The sequence below is a fragment of the Diabrotica undecimpunctata genome, chromosome 4, assembly GCF_040954645.1.
Source record: "Diabrotica undecimpunctata isolate CICGRU chromosome 4, icDiaUnde3, whole genome shotgun sequence".
In the NCBI taxonomy this organism is placed as follows: Eukaryota; Metazoa; Arthropoda; class Insecta; order Coleoptera; family Chrysomelidae; genus Diabrotica; species Diabrotica undecimpunctata.
Window position 1 is genome coordinate 117,799,337 of NC_092806.1, and position 15,491 is coordinate 117,814,827.

Sequence of the window (15,491 nt, forward strand, 5' to 3'; positions counted from 1 at the left end):
CACTTGGACTTATTTTTTTTTTCTAGAATCAAAGACACACTTGTCCGAGACTTAGAAAATATGAATTCACTCCATTTTGAGGCATTAGAATAAAATACCAAGTGATGCTGTATCAGTGACTTCAGATTTTTAAAACGTGATGAACTATGAGCTGGAAGTTTTAGAAAACAGTAATCCGAACACAGAAAATATTGTTCCTCAGCAAAACAAAGATGGGGAAAGTGATGACGACTTGCCTCTGACTCAAAGTCAAAGTAAACTCCAAAAAGAGATCATAAAATGGGCACTTGACGTTTCACACGTGAATCAAATCAAGGAGTTTCAGGAAGAAACTAGACCAAATGTACCCGAGACACACATTAAACACATTGTTTTCCAAACTAATTTGTATGTTATACAAAAAAATGGTGGTATTAATAATTTTGTGTCAACGACCTGTGAGGAAATAAAAATATTCTTGGGAGTCAATTTGCTCATATGGCGTAGAGGGCTGGACACTCAAAACGAGGGATATAAACAGATTAGAAGCTTTCGAAATGTGGCTCTATCGCCGTATCCTAAAAATACCATGGACAGCGAAAATCACAAATATAGATGTCCTTAAAAGAATAAAACAAGAACGCCAACTTTTCGAAACCATCAAGAAAAGGAAAACGGCGTATCTAGGTCACATCATGCGAAATGAAAAATACCAGTTCCTCCAACTTATAATCGAGGGTAAAATTGAAGGCAAGAGAGGAATGGGACACAAGAAAATGTCCTGGCTCCGAAACATAAGGCAATGGACAGGGATTAACGACATGCAATCTCTGATACATATTGCAAGAAATAGAGAATTAATGGAAAATGTGATCGCTAACATCCATTAGTGGATTTGCATCTGAAGAAGAAGAATTTGCTCATGATTCTGAAAAAAAAATGCCCAGTTTCAGAGACTATTGGTCGTCAAAAGAAGAAATAAGAGATTCCTTTATCAGCAGTGTTATTTCCAGAGACCGATTTTCCTGGCTTCCTAGTAATATTCATCTCAATGATAATTCCGTTGAACCGAAGAAAAATAAGCAAAACTACGATAAACTCTACAAAATTCGAGCACTCGAGGAGCATGACTTATGATTCAGCCATTTAAGAATGGTCGCTGTAAAGTATCTAGAATTTTAAACAAAACATATCTATCAAAACAATTAAAACAATTTATAAAGCGACCATTCTTAAATGGCTGAATCATACGTCATGCGCAGTGGACCAGTGAGTCATTGAGCGCGTTATTTAAAATTTTCCTATTCGGAAATAATTTTTCTCCTTAACACTTATTTTTTAATCAAGAATAAAAAGTATTATGTGTCACGTACTATTATTTACCAAAATCTGAAAATATTAAATCAAAATTTAGAAAATGTTTTAATGATCCTTTATATTAACATAAATATTAACTCTTAATATAGCATAATATAACTCTTTTTTACGAATTTTGGTTTTTTTCCAGGACAGAGAAAAGATTAAATAAATATAGAATTGTAGTAAATCATTTTGTATTATTTTGCAGGTGTAATAATTTATAACTAATAAATTACAATTGTGAAAATTGCAAGACAATGATTTTTTTTCAATTACTTAAGATATTTAATAGAGCTTTTCATCATGTAACAAGCGCTGCGTATTCTCCATATTTTTCGTACCGATTTGATCAACAATTGAGAGGTTAGGTATCATTACTTGTCAGAGATATTTTTCTTTGTCAGAGATATTCTACTTTTATATAAATAAAGGCTTGGAAAGTATATAATATAATATGTATTGTCTTTAAATGATCTATTATATCACTCTTATTACTCCATAATGACACCGCTACGTTGTTCCTTTTCGTGCAGATATCACAATAATAATCAATTAAAAAAATTGATTTGCTAATTGAGGCACTTTATTCTTTATTTCCGTATTTTTTTCAATAACTTTACCTTCTTAGTATTTTTTTATCTTAATTATGTGTTCCCAGGTACTATGTTGTTATTTATATTACTAACACCGAACATGGTTGTTTACACTAAACAGTAAGAAAAAAGATGGACGTAAAAATTTGTGATGAAAAGACCTATTACAGTAAAACCTCCCTTAACCGAAACCTTTTTAACCGAAACATCGTTTAACCGAAACGGCTGACAGTTTCAATAATTTCGTCAATAAAAAGTAAATGTTTGTAGCAAAACGTAAACAATTCCGTTAATTTCACTCACCAGTTGATGTCTATGTGTGTTGGGAAATCACAAAAACCAAGAGCTCTAAAAGATATTTCCGAAAAGGCATTTTAAGGTATAGAAGCCAAAAAAGTTCATGGATGTCGACCACTTTATTTTTAGAATGGTTTGAAAATGAATTCGTCTCAAGTGTAAAATCCTTTTTAAAATCAAAAAACCTTCTCATCAAAGCATTGTTGCTTGTTGACAATGCGCCCTCACCCTCAAAATCTACAAAATGGTGACAATTGTCAGATTTTTGCCACCGAATATCACAAGCTTAATCCAGCCGTTAGACCAGGGAGTCATAGAGACATTCAAGAGACATTATAGAGAAGGCATAGTGGGCCAAGATCAAATCTTCAACTTTGGAAAACTGCTGGAACAAACTTTTTGATAAGATTTTGATTGACGATTTTGAAGGAGAAAATGGTAAGAAAACAACAGAAGAAATTAAAACTTTCATTAAAAATTTGCCGGGACATGACGAAATTAACTAAGAAGAGATACGTGACTGGTTAGCAGCTGATGACTCAGAACGTGAATTCATCGACCAGGACATCATTGATATGGTTCTTTATCAAGACATCCTGAGCATATCAGATGACGAAGATGACGACCCAAGAGGCAACAGGCAGCACAAGACCGTCGACGAGATTTCCAATGCTTTAGAGGAAAGAATTTTATACAGTAGGCCTAATTAGTTAGGGACACGACTAGATTCTTAATTTTTGTTGTCATTACATAAAGTTTTGTCCTTTTCAGATTGCTTTACGTTTCGTCGATCAATCGAATGAGGCAAACTCATGACGTTCTGCAAATTAACGATGGAGGGAGAGAGAAACATTGTTGTCAAACGAAAACGCAAAAAAAATAGCAGAATTTTTTAAAAAAGCATGTTACACTTGTTCATTTTCCTTAATTTTATTACTTTATTTTGGATTTACTTATTAGAAAACATTACGAAATCAACTCATAGTATTTTTTAATACCAATACTTTGATCAAGAATATTATAAAAAACAATGTTATTTTTAACCGAAATTCTTGTTATCCGAAACGGCCTCCCCCCCAATTATTTCGGTTAACGGAGGTTTTACTGTAATTGCTGAAAAATCATATTAAAATACACTATTTTAAGTAAAATTTTGTAGGGAATCCAAATCAGTGATCAGAATGGCATTTGGGTTGAGAAAATAATATTGCCCATTCAAGTTGTTACGATAAATGTGAGTCATACCCTAAGCGGTAAACAAGGGTCCCCGCTTATACCTGCTATTGGAACTTTCCAGATGAGGATCGAATAATATCGTTGGTGTCCCGGTCAAAGGTTAACGAAGCAGGCAGAAATTTCTAGATAAACAAATCAGCTATAAAACGGACGATTTGAGATTTAAAAGGACAGTCGAAAACAAGTGTCGATTAATAAATTGTTCGCGCGGCTATTTAACTTGTAACCGGTGTGGATGTTTTAAATAAAGTATATAAGTGTAAATAAATTAATATTTAAGTGTCTCTATGTAGATTAAATAAATAAATGTATGTAAATAAACTCATAAAGTGTAGAACATTTTTTATAATAAATAAAGTCAATAAATTAGATTTATAAAAACAGTTCAAAGTGAATGTAATAACATTATGATATAACAGCTGTACTTATTTTTACCTTAAAGTATATACTTTTAAACAACTTTTCCTAAATTTTGAAAGAAAATAAAAAAGATATGTTTTTGAGATGATTTAGAAGAAAGAGTTTTTCGAAATTCCTGACTTTTTCTTGACAGTTGGGCTAATTTTAACATCGGGATAGTGTTCAGCTAACAATTTTACATCGAAAATGTATTTTTGGATATTTTTTTGAGCATCTAAGAGCACGCGATGTAAGAAAAATATGTTGTAAAATAAGGGAAAAAATTACTTGGAAAAAATTTAATTACTTACATAGACGGCTATTTTCGACCCATATTTTATAGTTTATAATACGCCTGTAAAATGTAAGCCAAATCGAGAGGGGCTCGCCTGACCCACGCGGAATTACCCTGTTACAGGCTACGGAAAATTAAATTCCAAGTCATATAGACATTTATAAGTTTACATTAAATGTGTGCTTAGATTGTGGGGATGTTCAACTACTAACCAAGTAGATCAGCTGCATATTCTTGAAGTTTATTACGCCTCATTCTCGATTTCTGACTATTTTACTTTTAGATTGGAACTGATATGTGTATGGATACATATATGAAACGTTTTGTATCAAAAGGGTGAAGTAAAAATATCCTTGTTTTTCTTCTTAACTCCAGTATATCAACTCACTATATACTTCATATTTACATCATTTCCACTTACCTGCATCATGTCCTGATTTAGGTCTATTGATTCCACTTTTCAGAATTTCTTGAACTTCCGCTCCCCACTCACTGCTGTTCTGTTGCTGCTGTAAAGTACCACTAAAAATATAGACAACACCAATTAGAGGATAATACAACAAACAATAAATATAAAGCGGACTAAGTAAATTGCCATTGCTATATCGTTTAGATTTTCTATTTGGCCTAGATTGCCAATTACTTATTAAGTTCTTCTCAGACCCTTCTTTCAGTCGCGACGTATGTTTGAGGTATGTCGATTACTAGTGCGTGAAAATTGACAGTTGTCAGGATTGTATTAGTCAAATGTACACTTGTTATAAAATTAAAGTAGTATTTTATTGCTTTGTAAATGCTGGAAGGGAAAGTATGTATATATATATATATATATATATATATATATATATATATATATATATATATATATATATATATATATATATATATAAATATTAAGGTTATTAACCACCACATATCAAGTGGTGATTCATGAGGATGCAGTCTAATTGGCCCACAAGACAAAGAATACTTGACTTACTGTCAAGCTTTCGAATTTATTTTCAATTCTTTTTTAAGACATCTGTTGATAACAAATAAATATAAAAATTATGTAGTTATAATAATTAATTTTCTTCCTTACTAGTCGTGAGATTACAGATAAGTTTGACTTTACAAAACGCACAAACACACACATATTAAAATTTTTAAAAAAATGTTAGGTTGATTAACGTACATACAGTTATTTTATGTGGAAAGCAAAACCAGTAACAATAGTTTTTATTATTATTAATTTGATTGTCGATGAAAAATAAATTAGTCAGTTTAGCTTAAGCATATATGAATTTTTCTAATGTTGGGATGTCGATATAAAATGAGATTATGATGTTATGCCAATTGTTTGTTGATATGTTAATATGTAACAATAAATGTTACTTAATTTGTCAAAACCTGATTTTTAATTTATACATTTTTGGTTTTTCTGTATATGTGTCATTTCTACAAATAACCGCTTCTGTTTATTTGTCTCCCTCTCTAGAATTGAAGCTTGTGAAAAATTAAAAGTGTGATTTAGATTAATGGAGTGGTCGGCCAATGCACAAGCTTGCGATTTGTTTGTTATTATATCACTTTTGTGAGAAATGATTCTGCTGTGTGATGTACGAGAAGTTTCTCCTGTATAAACCTTATCACAGTCGGATTATTGCAGATATGAAAGCCCAGAACAGCCTGGGCTCCAGGCTGTTCTGGAGCCCAGAACAGCCTGGGCTCCAGAAACGCCGAAGACTAGGTCCTTATGGGCCTATTCCGTATGATAGGGATGATACAATGGACCTGGTCCTGACCAATAGACCTGAATTAGGAGGTCTAAGTCTCTGAAGAGCTCATAAATGGGCCCTGTCCCCCTCTATCATAACCATAATAGTATGATACACCATTAGAAAGGACAGGGGGTAGCGAATAGCTTGAGACAGAAAAAACACAATGATGGCATCATATCTCCCTTGTTATTGGTCCGTTTGGACCGTTTGATGCGTTAAATGAAAGGGGAGGATATAACGAATAGATAAAGATAGAAAAAAACAATAAGGCGACTACCAAACGGGCACTACAGAGCATTTTCGTTATAATTAACGTATAGCGACATACCAGATATCATAGAGCACTATGGATACAAATAGATACAAAAACTTTAAGACAAAATTTGATTTATTGACTTAATTAAGGCCTCTGCCTGAGCATAAAATAAACAAGTGCTCGAATACTAACACGCGACATAGCAAATGAAAGGGGAGAATATATCGAATATATTAGGAAATAAAAACAAACAAGGCGAGTACAAAAAGGGCAATACACAGCATCTTCGTTATTAATGAACATATAGCGACATAAGAGATATCACATGACACAATAGATGATAATAGACACACTGTAAGGCAAATTTTCTTTATTTACCTGAAGAAGGCCTCTGACTTAGTACAAAATAAACAACTAGCCGAATCATATCATATGACACATCCAATTAAACGACTTGAGACGTACAGTACAGATAATGTATATAGCGTGTCATCAATATATATATATATATATATATATATATATATATATATATATAAATGTTTTTGATGGGTTGGAGTCAATAAAAGGGGCTATTGGTTAACTATTTAATATCTCAAGCTTTCAATTGTGTTTACAATTCTTATCAAGAGCTGCTAAAAAAGACAAAATATCTTACAAAGTTGAACTATAAAGAAAAACATTTTTTGTTAACTCACCAAATAAAATTAGTTTCGTTAATAAAAATTGCTGCAAATACATGACAAAAAGAATTAATACTAAAATGCCCTTATCTAATAAATTCTTCCCTGAAATTTTAATAATTTTGAAAACATTTTCTTAACAAAAAAATAATTGAATTTATAAATAGTTTAAAGTAGCAACCAATTACAAATAAGCCTCAATGTCATAAATACCAACTTAAAATGTTTACCTTTGACAATTATATTGTCAAAAATAAAATTTTATTTATAAATTCTTTTTTGTTTAGTAACAAAAAAGAAGAAGATTTATTCACCATTGATATATGTCTGAAAAAATGTAACAGATATATGGAAAATTAAATAAAAATGTGATATTTTTCAAGTTTTATATATAAATTATAAAGAAATAATATAATTATAAATTTTGCTTAGGTTTTGAATTTCTGATCTTTTGTTTAAACTATTATCACTTTTGCTAATACAAACCATTTCCAAAAAAGTCCTTTTGAATTTATTACTTTCACTACATAAAATTTTAATGTTATCAAAATCCATAATATGGTCTTTATCGATTACATGCTCTGCCAAAGCACAAGATGGTTTTTTAATTCTGCAATCACTTTTGTGAGAAATAATGCGATTTGAAAGATTTCTTCCGGTCTCACCAACATAGTCAGATTCACATTGAGTACAACTAATGCTGTATACTACATTCGTTTTTTCAAATTTGTCTATAGGATATTTAGTTTTGGAATATAAAGATGAAATAGTTTTGATGTTCTTTGTTGCTATTTTTATATTGTCAATAACCTTTAGTGTTTGTATTAATTTTGGTGTTAATGATGGTATAAAAGGTATACGGGCATTTTAGTATTAATTCTTTTTGACATGTATTTGCAGCAATTTTTATTAACGAAACTAATTTTATTTGGTGAGTTAACAAAAAATGTTTTTCTTTATAGTTCAACTTTGTAAGATATTTTGTCTTTTTTAGCAGCTCTTGATAAGAATTGTAAACACAATTGAAAGCTCGAGATATTAAATAGTTAACCAATAGCCCCTTTTATTGACTCCAACCCATCAAAAACATTTATATATTTTTTCCAAACGAGTCACAAGTACTTCTTTTTTCTTATATATATATATATATATATATATATATATATATATATATATATATATATATATATATATATATATATATATATATATATATATATATATATATATATTGATGCCACGATAATAATCATTTAATACGTCTCACGTATAGTACTTTCAATAAAAGAGTCAAGATATATTATTGTTATAATCACTAGGCATTTTGGCCGCAACCTCACAAATCTTTGGAAGTTTTACTGTATTAGCCGGTCACAAACAACTTGATGACGGATCAGAAGTGCACCAGAGCATAAAATATATTTACTTTATTTTACATATAAGAAGTTTATTATTTTAAAAAATTAATTAGTGACTGTAGATTGCAATTGATTTTTCAGTTGAACTGAATACTACATTTTTTTGTCGAGCATGCGTACTTGCAATTTTGCACCAAGTGTAATGATTCACAATGTTATATTATTACTATGCACTAATTCCTCCAGTTTCGATTTTCCTTTTGATCATATCACTTGTATGAAGTCAGTTCGCTTTACAGTATGACTTCATATTTGCGCAGTAACGTAGGAACGACTCTAGTATGGATATCAAGCAACACTTCTTCATAGAAGTGTTTTGTCACTCTTTTAACATTTTGTAATGAAGAAACGTCTGTAGACTATTAAGGCCATTTTTAATGATAGAAATGATACATTGCTTTGTACGTTTATAGGCAGTGGTCTGGAATTATTGATGGTCAAGTGAAGCCCGGAAGAAATTATTCGATGCCGTGGCCTACAAAGCATGGAACCACTTATCATTGTTTACAAGTTATTTTTGTCATAGACAACAAAAGACTGCTATAATATAATGAATAAACAAATCTTATACTTACTACAGATCGAAGTTATCTGGATATTTTGTAGTTTCAGTTCTAGGATAACTTATATACCCTTGAGTGTACAACTTCTCTGCAATCTGCATAGCATGATGGGGTCCCATGCCTAATCCAGAACTAGCTACCCTCATTAATTCAACAGTATTTAATGCTTGTGGACGAGGCTTCACCTTTTCCTTTGATGTTACACTTATTACTCTAAAACAAGCAATCATATATAACAATTCAAAGAAAAGCAAAACATGTTCATCTTTGATTATAATATAAAACCATAACAAAATAAATACAAATCTTTCTTTAAACGATTTTCTTAAAGTCAGTAGACGTATTTATAAAAATAATTGATTGTAATTACATTTTAACTACTGTTTGAAGTTTCGATTTTAAAAAAGATTATTTTAAAAACTTGTGCGAAAACTGTATAACCAACAAGTTGTTAGCTGGTTATGTTTTTTTCCAGTGATATGGTAGAGCGAGGATATGACTTGCGGTGAAGTAGATGAGCTCGGTTCCGACATATTGGATAGTACTTCTTGGCAGAGTTGTTAGATTCTCTGTTAGTTGTCAGAACCAAAACTAAGTTAAATAATCGAAGTTTTGGTGGAAGAAATTTACATAACGGTATCGTAAATATAGCTTGAATTAATTTGAATGATGATTTGATGAGAATACTGAGAAGAATTACAGGAAATACGCTGATAGATCGAAAAAGAAGTTAAGACATTAGAGGAAAATGTAACGTACAGAGTAAAAAGGAATGGACACAAAATAGAAAAAAAGAATGGAATTACCACATAAGCAGAATGGAGGAGACCTGTCTCGTCAAAATAGCAAAAGATAAGTCACCAATCGGCAGAAGAAGTATCGGACGACCGCTCAAAATATGGAGTGACAACCTTCCATAGAGGTATTAATCCGCCAATGAACAAGCAGAATTACTTATAAAGAGGAAGAAGAAGAATAAATTATACATGAAGATGACATTGAAACGGTTGGAAAGTTTACATACCTGAGAGTAGAAATTTATGCCGACGGATCAAAAGATGGAGAAATATGGAAGAGAATATCGCAGGCAAACAGAGCTTATTTTGCCCTATCCCATATATTTCGGCCTAAAAATGTCCACCGAAATACAAAGATGAGAATCTATAAAACCTTAATTCGACCAATAACATATTATGACAGTGAAGCATAGGTCCTGAAAGAAACATCCAAAAGAAAACTCGGCACTTTCGAAAGGAAAGTACTGAGGAGAATACTAGGACCTGTGAGGGAAAACGGAATCTTCAAAAGTCGATACAACAACGAGCTTTATCAACTTTATAAGGAAGCACTACTGTCAGACTTCATTAGAATGCAAAGATTGCAATGGTCCGGACATGTGATAAGAATGGGAGAGGATAGGCTACCAAAAAGAGCACTGAATGCCAGAATGCAGGGAAAGAGACCGGTTGGAAAGCCAAGAAAGCGCTGGGAAGACACAATAACCAGCGACGCACAAGCCCTTTTAGGAGTCCGTGTATGGAGATCAGCCACAGACAAGCAAGGGCGGAGGCAAAAAAGAAAGGAGGCCAAGGCTCAATTTGGGCTGTAGTGCTGTAGAAGAAGAAGAATTGCTAGAAATGGAATTAAGATGATTAATGCATGTAGAAATGGAACCAAATAAAAGAAGAAGGAAAAGCATAGAATGAGTTTTAAGAACCAAGTGAGGAAAACCTAAGAACATTAGGAATATGAAACTAGACAACTAAAGTGAAGAATAAAAATGAAAGGAAACTAATCATGGAAAAAACCAAAACCCACAAAGGGTAATAGAGTTAACGCTGATGATGATGATGATTATGTGATTAGGATGATTGCATAATGTGGAAGGTAGAGAATTTACTACAAATTTTAATGTAGTAAAAAAATATTATTTGAGATAGTTAGATAATAAGGGCAGTATTCTAGAATCTTAAAATGTTATAGGAGAAATTCCATATAAAGTTTGTCAATCTTATGGATTTCACTAAATAATAAACCACAAATTAATTCTTACTTTGCCTCTTTTTGATCCTTCACCAATTGCAAGAATAAATTAGCAACTTCTTTGTCAAAGCTACGGACTCTATGCCAATCCAGATACATCTCTTGCCCATCTTTACTTATTGTTGTGACCTGCAAACACCAATATGTCTCTGGTTTGAAAGTTTGAATTGCATCATGGCGCTGTACACAAAATCCAAGTGTTGGTGTTTGACAAGGACCATACGATATTAAAGTGGAATCTAAATCACCATAACGCCCTTGGAAAAATTTTGTTTGAAACCTTGTGAAGGCGCAACCAATTCTCAAATCCAGTTCCTGTCTTGCATCAACACTTCTTGCCTCATTTTCATTTGGATGACCTATGATAAACAGCAAGAATAATATTATAAGATTCTGAATGTCAACATTCTTCTTGTATGAAATTAGGGTATTCAATTAAAATAGTTTTATCAAATATCATCTAAAGAAATTATATGACATAAAAAGTTTGCTTTTGTAGTCACCACAGATGTGCCTTTAAAACCACTATGTTATTTCTTGGTCTCTACTAACTTGATCAAATTGTCAAATATACCTATTAGTTTAGAAATAATTGGAAATTCTAGATTTAAACTTTTCTTATGACAGTTTTGAAAAATATTTCTTAAACATTTGAAATCTAGCTCCCATTTCATTTTAAAAAGTGTTTCACTAACCCAAACTTAATAATAAAACATGCATATTAGCAGAACAATTTCAAAACTTCCATAAAATACCTCTTTCATGCATTTATATAAAACTATATCTCTCTGCAAATTTTAATAAGAATTTGGATTTTTTTTGTAATTTTTATTATGTCTTATATTTTCAAAAAAAAGGTTATTTTAGGGAAGAATAGAACCTTCATATATATAAAAGTTACATTTGACCAATGAGTAGAAAAACGGGATGTGGCACTCCGAGAGTGTAAGCTTTCTTATCATCTATAGTATTTTTCATATAAAAATGCATGCACGTCATTCAAGATTTATGACGTCAGAACCCCACAGCGTTGCCAAAACATCAGAATAGTTAGTAAGTGAGGAATTTTTAAAATGTCAACTATTTGTCAAACTATTATATTAAAAGTAAATACACTTAGTTTTAAGATTACTGCAACACACTTAAATACATTAGAAAACATTTTAAATACAAAATTATATATTCTAAATTTTAAACTTACCACTTTTAGAGCATTAATAATATAAACGTCCCGCCATTATTTCTTGTTCAAAATAATCTATCTTATATGAAAGCCTATCAGCTTTCTACAGACTATTTAGTTGTTTTGGCATAGCACAATCACAATACACAACAATAATTAGTTTTTAACGCTATTAATCTAAATTTAATATGTATTTATAAATTCAATTTATTAATATATAATATAATATGATCAAATTGTGTAAGAAATCAAAACATAAACAAAATTCTTACTCTAAAAAAGCGGCAACACTTTAAACAATTTTACCACACGCTGAACTGTCAAAAAATTTGAAGTATTTTCGTACCAATTGTGTACAATTGTCTAATATATTTAATTAAAATTATTATTTTGTGGAATATTAGACTTAGAGTTATTTCATACAATTTATATTATTAATAATAACAAATGTTTTTGGTTATTTAATAAATATAATTTTAAAATTACCAATATAATGATGATTACATTTTTCTGATTATTATACCATGTTGACGCCTGTGAAAGATCGAGCAGTTCCGTAGGGGTGTGGTATTATTAGCTGTGTTAGGAAAATTTGAACTCTAACGTTGACGTTTTGAAAGTTTTAAATATAAGTGACGTCACTTTATATAAATTGTGACGTGCACGCATTTTTATATGAAAAATACTATATGCGTGGAGTGATAGTTTTTAATTTAATTTATTTTATTTTAACACACATGAGACTGCCTTTAGTCTGAGACTGAGTGTGTAGTAGCACGATATGTCGTTTCATTGCGTTTTAGTCGTTTTTATCTTTTCATACCTCTGATACTGATCAACACATTCTGTCCACAGCCCGCGATAAGAAAGCTATGTTCCAAAAAATAATCTGTCAATTCATTAATTGAAATAGAGGTAGGTATATAATTCAATAGAAACAATAAATGGGGAAATATACGTAGGAAATTAATCATTAAACGAGTTTGTAATAACTAAAAAATAACAGAGATAGTTTCTGTTCACTATTATTTATAGAAGTAATGAAAATGAAAAAAAAAAAAAAGAACTGGGTAGGCCGCAAGTAAGTGGATACTGGAATGGGAACCGAGAGATGATACCTACTAGGGTAGAGGTCATCCACCAACACAATGGACTGGCAATTAAAAACATTGCAAGAAAAACTGGATGTTGGAGAAACAAAATTGAAACAAATTGAAAATTATGAGGAAGATCTATGTCCAGCAGTAGATAAAGGAAGATTAAATGATTATAAACAAATATGAATGCTCATAGAAGGATAATTCTTAACAAAAAAACATCCCTCCGTCCAGACAATGTTAAAATGTAAATAAACAAGATTTGTAATCTGGTATATAAGACAGTGATGACGAAATTCTGTGCACAATTTATACAAAAATCTGGCAATTATTATAAAAACACAATTTAGTTAAGTGGTAAAGTATACTGCTATTATTCTTATGAACCTGGGGGCAAAATCCAGAATGTGTAACTCTTTTTTCCTTATATTACAGTATTTTTATGCTACATAGAATGTATATAGAATACATAGAATAAAAAAAAAGGTTTTCGATCTGGGTTTTGATAGTAGGTCCATAAGAATAATAGCTGTGTGCTTTACAACTCAACCAACATTGTTCTGAAGCTATTTTCTTGTGGCATTTTAAAGTAATTACTATTTTAATGGAATAAGCCACAATTGAAGGTTAAAGTAAGTTTATTGACGTTTCCATTTCCACTTCAGAAATCATTCTCAAAATACAAACATTAATAAATTAAACAAATTTTCTTTTTTGTTACTTGGTAAAAAATTCTTCTAATAATTTAATTTTATCTGACTCATTTATATTGACAATTCAGACATACATTATACATTTTAAAGTAGACAACTTTAAAATGATATTGCCAATATTGCTTAGTTGCGCTCCTGGGGCGACTTTATTGTAAGATAGTTAATTCTATTACATGAAATCAACTATAACTTGAGAATATCCTTCAGAAAAAAAATCATAGCACTTAATCAAAAAGACAACCACATGCAATGATGACAGTAAAATTCTCCTGTTAGTGATTCCATAGTAAATCATGAGGAAAAAACCAGGAAAAAAAACCTCATACTATCCCTACATGGTAAGTATTTCGTTTTACATTTAGTTTACTCTCAATAAATACCAAATTCTGATCTATTCTGAACTATTCAAATACAGAAATTCAACTAAAAACCGCGTTGAAACAAGTGCCTGTTGTTGTAAGTTTACAAACTACCATTAACCAGTGTTGCCAGATGTCAATAATAAATGTGTACCAAGAGCTATGTTTGTTTGTTTCTAAGAAATTCATAGCAGGAATACATAAACATATTTTCAGATAGGTGTATCTGTTTTTAAATGTTTTTCATATAGCAGAGATACTCCAAGGTTTAGATTCCTATCTAAGAAATATTGAGATACATGGCTTTGTTATTAAAAAGAACTAGTTATTTTTAAATCAAGGATTCACTTATCTCAAAAACCGCCAAATTGGAGATACATTTATCTGTTACTAAGGGTACGAAATGTTGTTAATAATTACAAAATGTTGCAGAAGGTATTGTGCTGATAAAACATGCTGAATACAAAATTAACTTTAATATAGAAATAATAAATACCTCACCTAAATTATTAAAAGCAGCTTTAATGTCTTTTTCTGTAATTGCAGAAAATCTAGCTCTGTAAGTAACAGTGGGAGAAAATACATTTCCCATAACACTGTTGGATATAGCTCCCATAACTTCAAAGCAAATATTCTCCCCCTCTTTGTCACAATCAAGCCATAAAACAACATTGTCTGAGCCTTTAGATTCCTGTGCTAAAAATGCAGGCATTTTTAACTTTGGCATTGCTTCCTTCTTTTCTATAGGACAAGAAAACAACTCCACAGGGTCTACTCTATCCCAACTATTGTATTTACTTATAAAATCTACTCCTAAGACATGACCACAAACAGAAGTCATTTTAAATTTTGAGGGAGCATTCATGAAAACTCCTACCCATTCGTGAACAGAACAAGCTCCATTAAAACCTAAAAAATATAATTTGAATATAAACCAATTTTTAGATGTGCTCCCTATTTACCTTTGCGTGTTGTGTTTTTGCCATTGCTTAAGATAGTTGCCAATGAAGCCGCCAGTGAGGGCTTCTCTGCTACCATAAATACAACTTTCATCTTGAAGATTTATTGTTTCATATCAAACACATTTTTTAACATAAGTTGATTAAATCAAGTCTAAATTTAAAAATTATAAACATAACCCCCAAAATTTTAAACGTCATTGAAAAATCTTGAAAATGGGACTGTATAGGAAACCGACATTCGTTAAATTGATTATTGAATTTGAAAACATTGGAATAAGTGAAAGTATGTAACCCAA

At 31.0% G+C, this 15,491-nt stretch overlaps 1 protein-coding gene across 1 annotated transcript in view; it reads right to left on the reverse strand.

Annotated features, from left to right (window-relative positions):
* The window catches only part of Top3beta (DNA topoisomerase 3-beta), a 100,371-nt gene extending 84,958 nt beyond the window's left edge, over positions 1-15,413 (reverse strand). Inside the window, exons 1-5 of the mRNA XM_072530078.1 lie at positions 15,196-15,413; positions 14,735-15,142; positions 10,892-11,240; positions 8,851-9,051; positions 4,580-4,680 (exon numbers count right to left, since the gene is read on the reverse strand). Coding sequence (XP_072386179.1) covers positions 4,580-4,680; positions 8,851-9,051; positions 10,892-11,240; positions 14,735-15,142; positions 15,196-15,286 — 1,150 coding nt within the window. The 5' untranslated portion in view covers positions 15,287-15,413. The remainder of the gene's footprint in view (positions 1-4,579; positions 4,681-8,850; positions 9,052-10,891; positions 11,241-14,734; positions 15,143-15,195) is intronic.
* Positions 15,414-15,491: the final 78 nt, after the last annotated feature.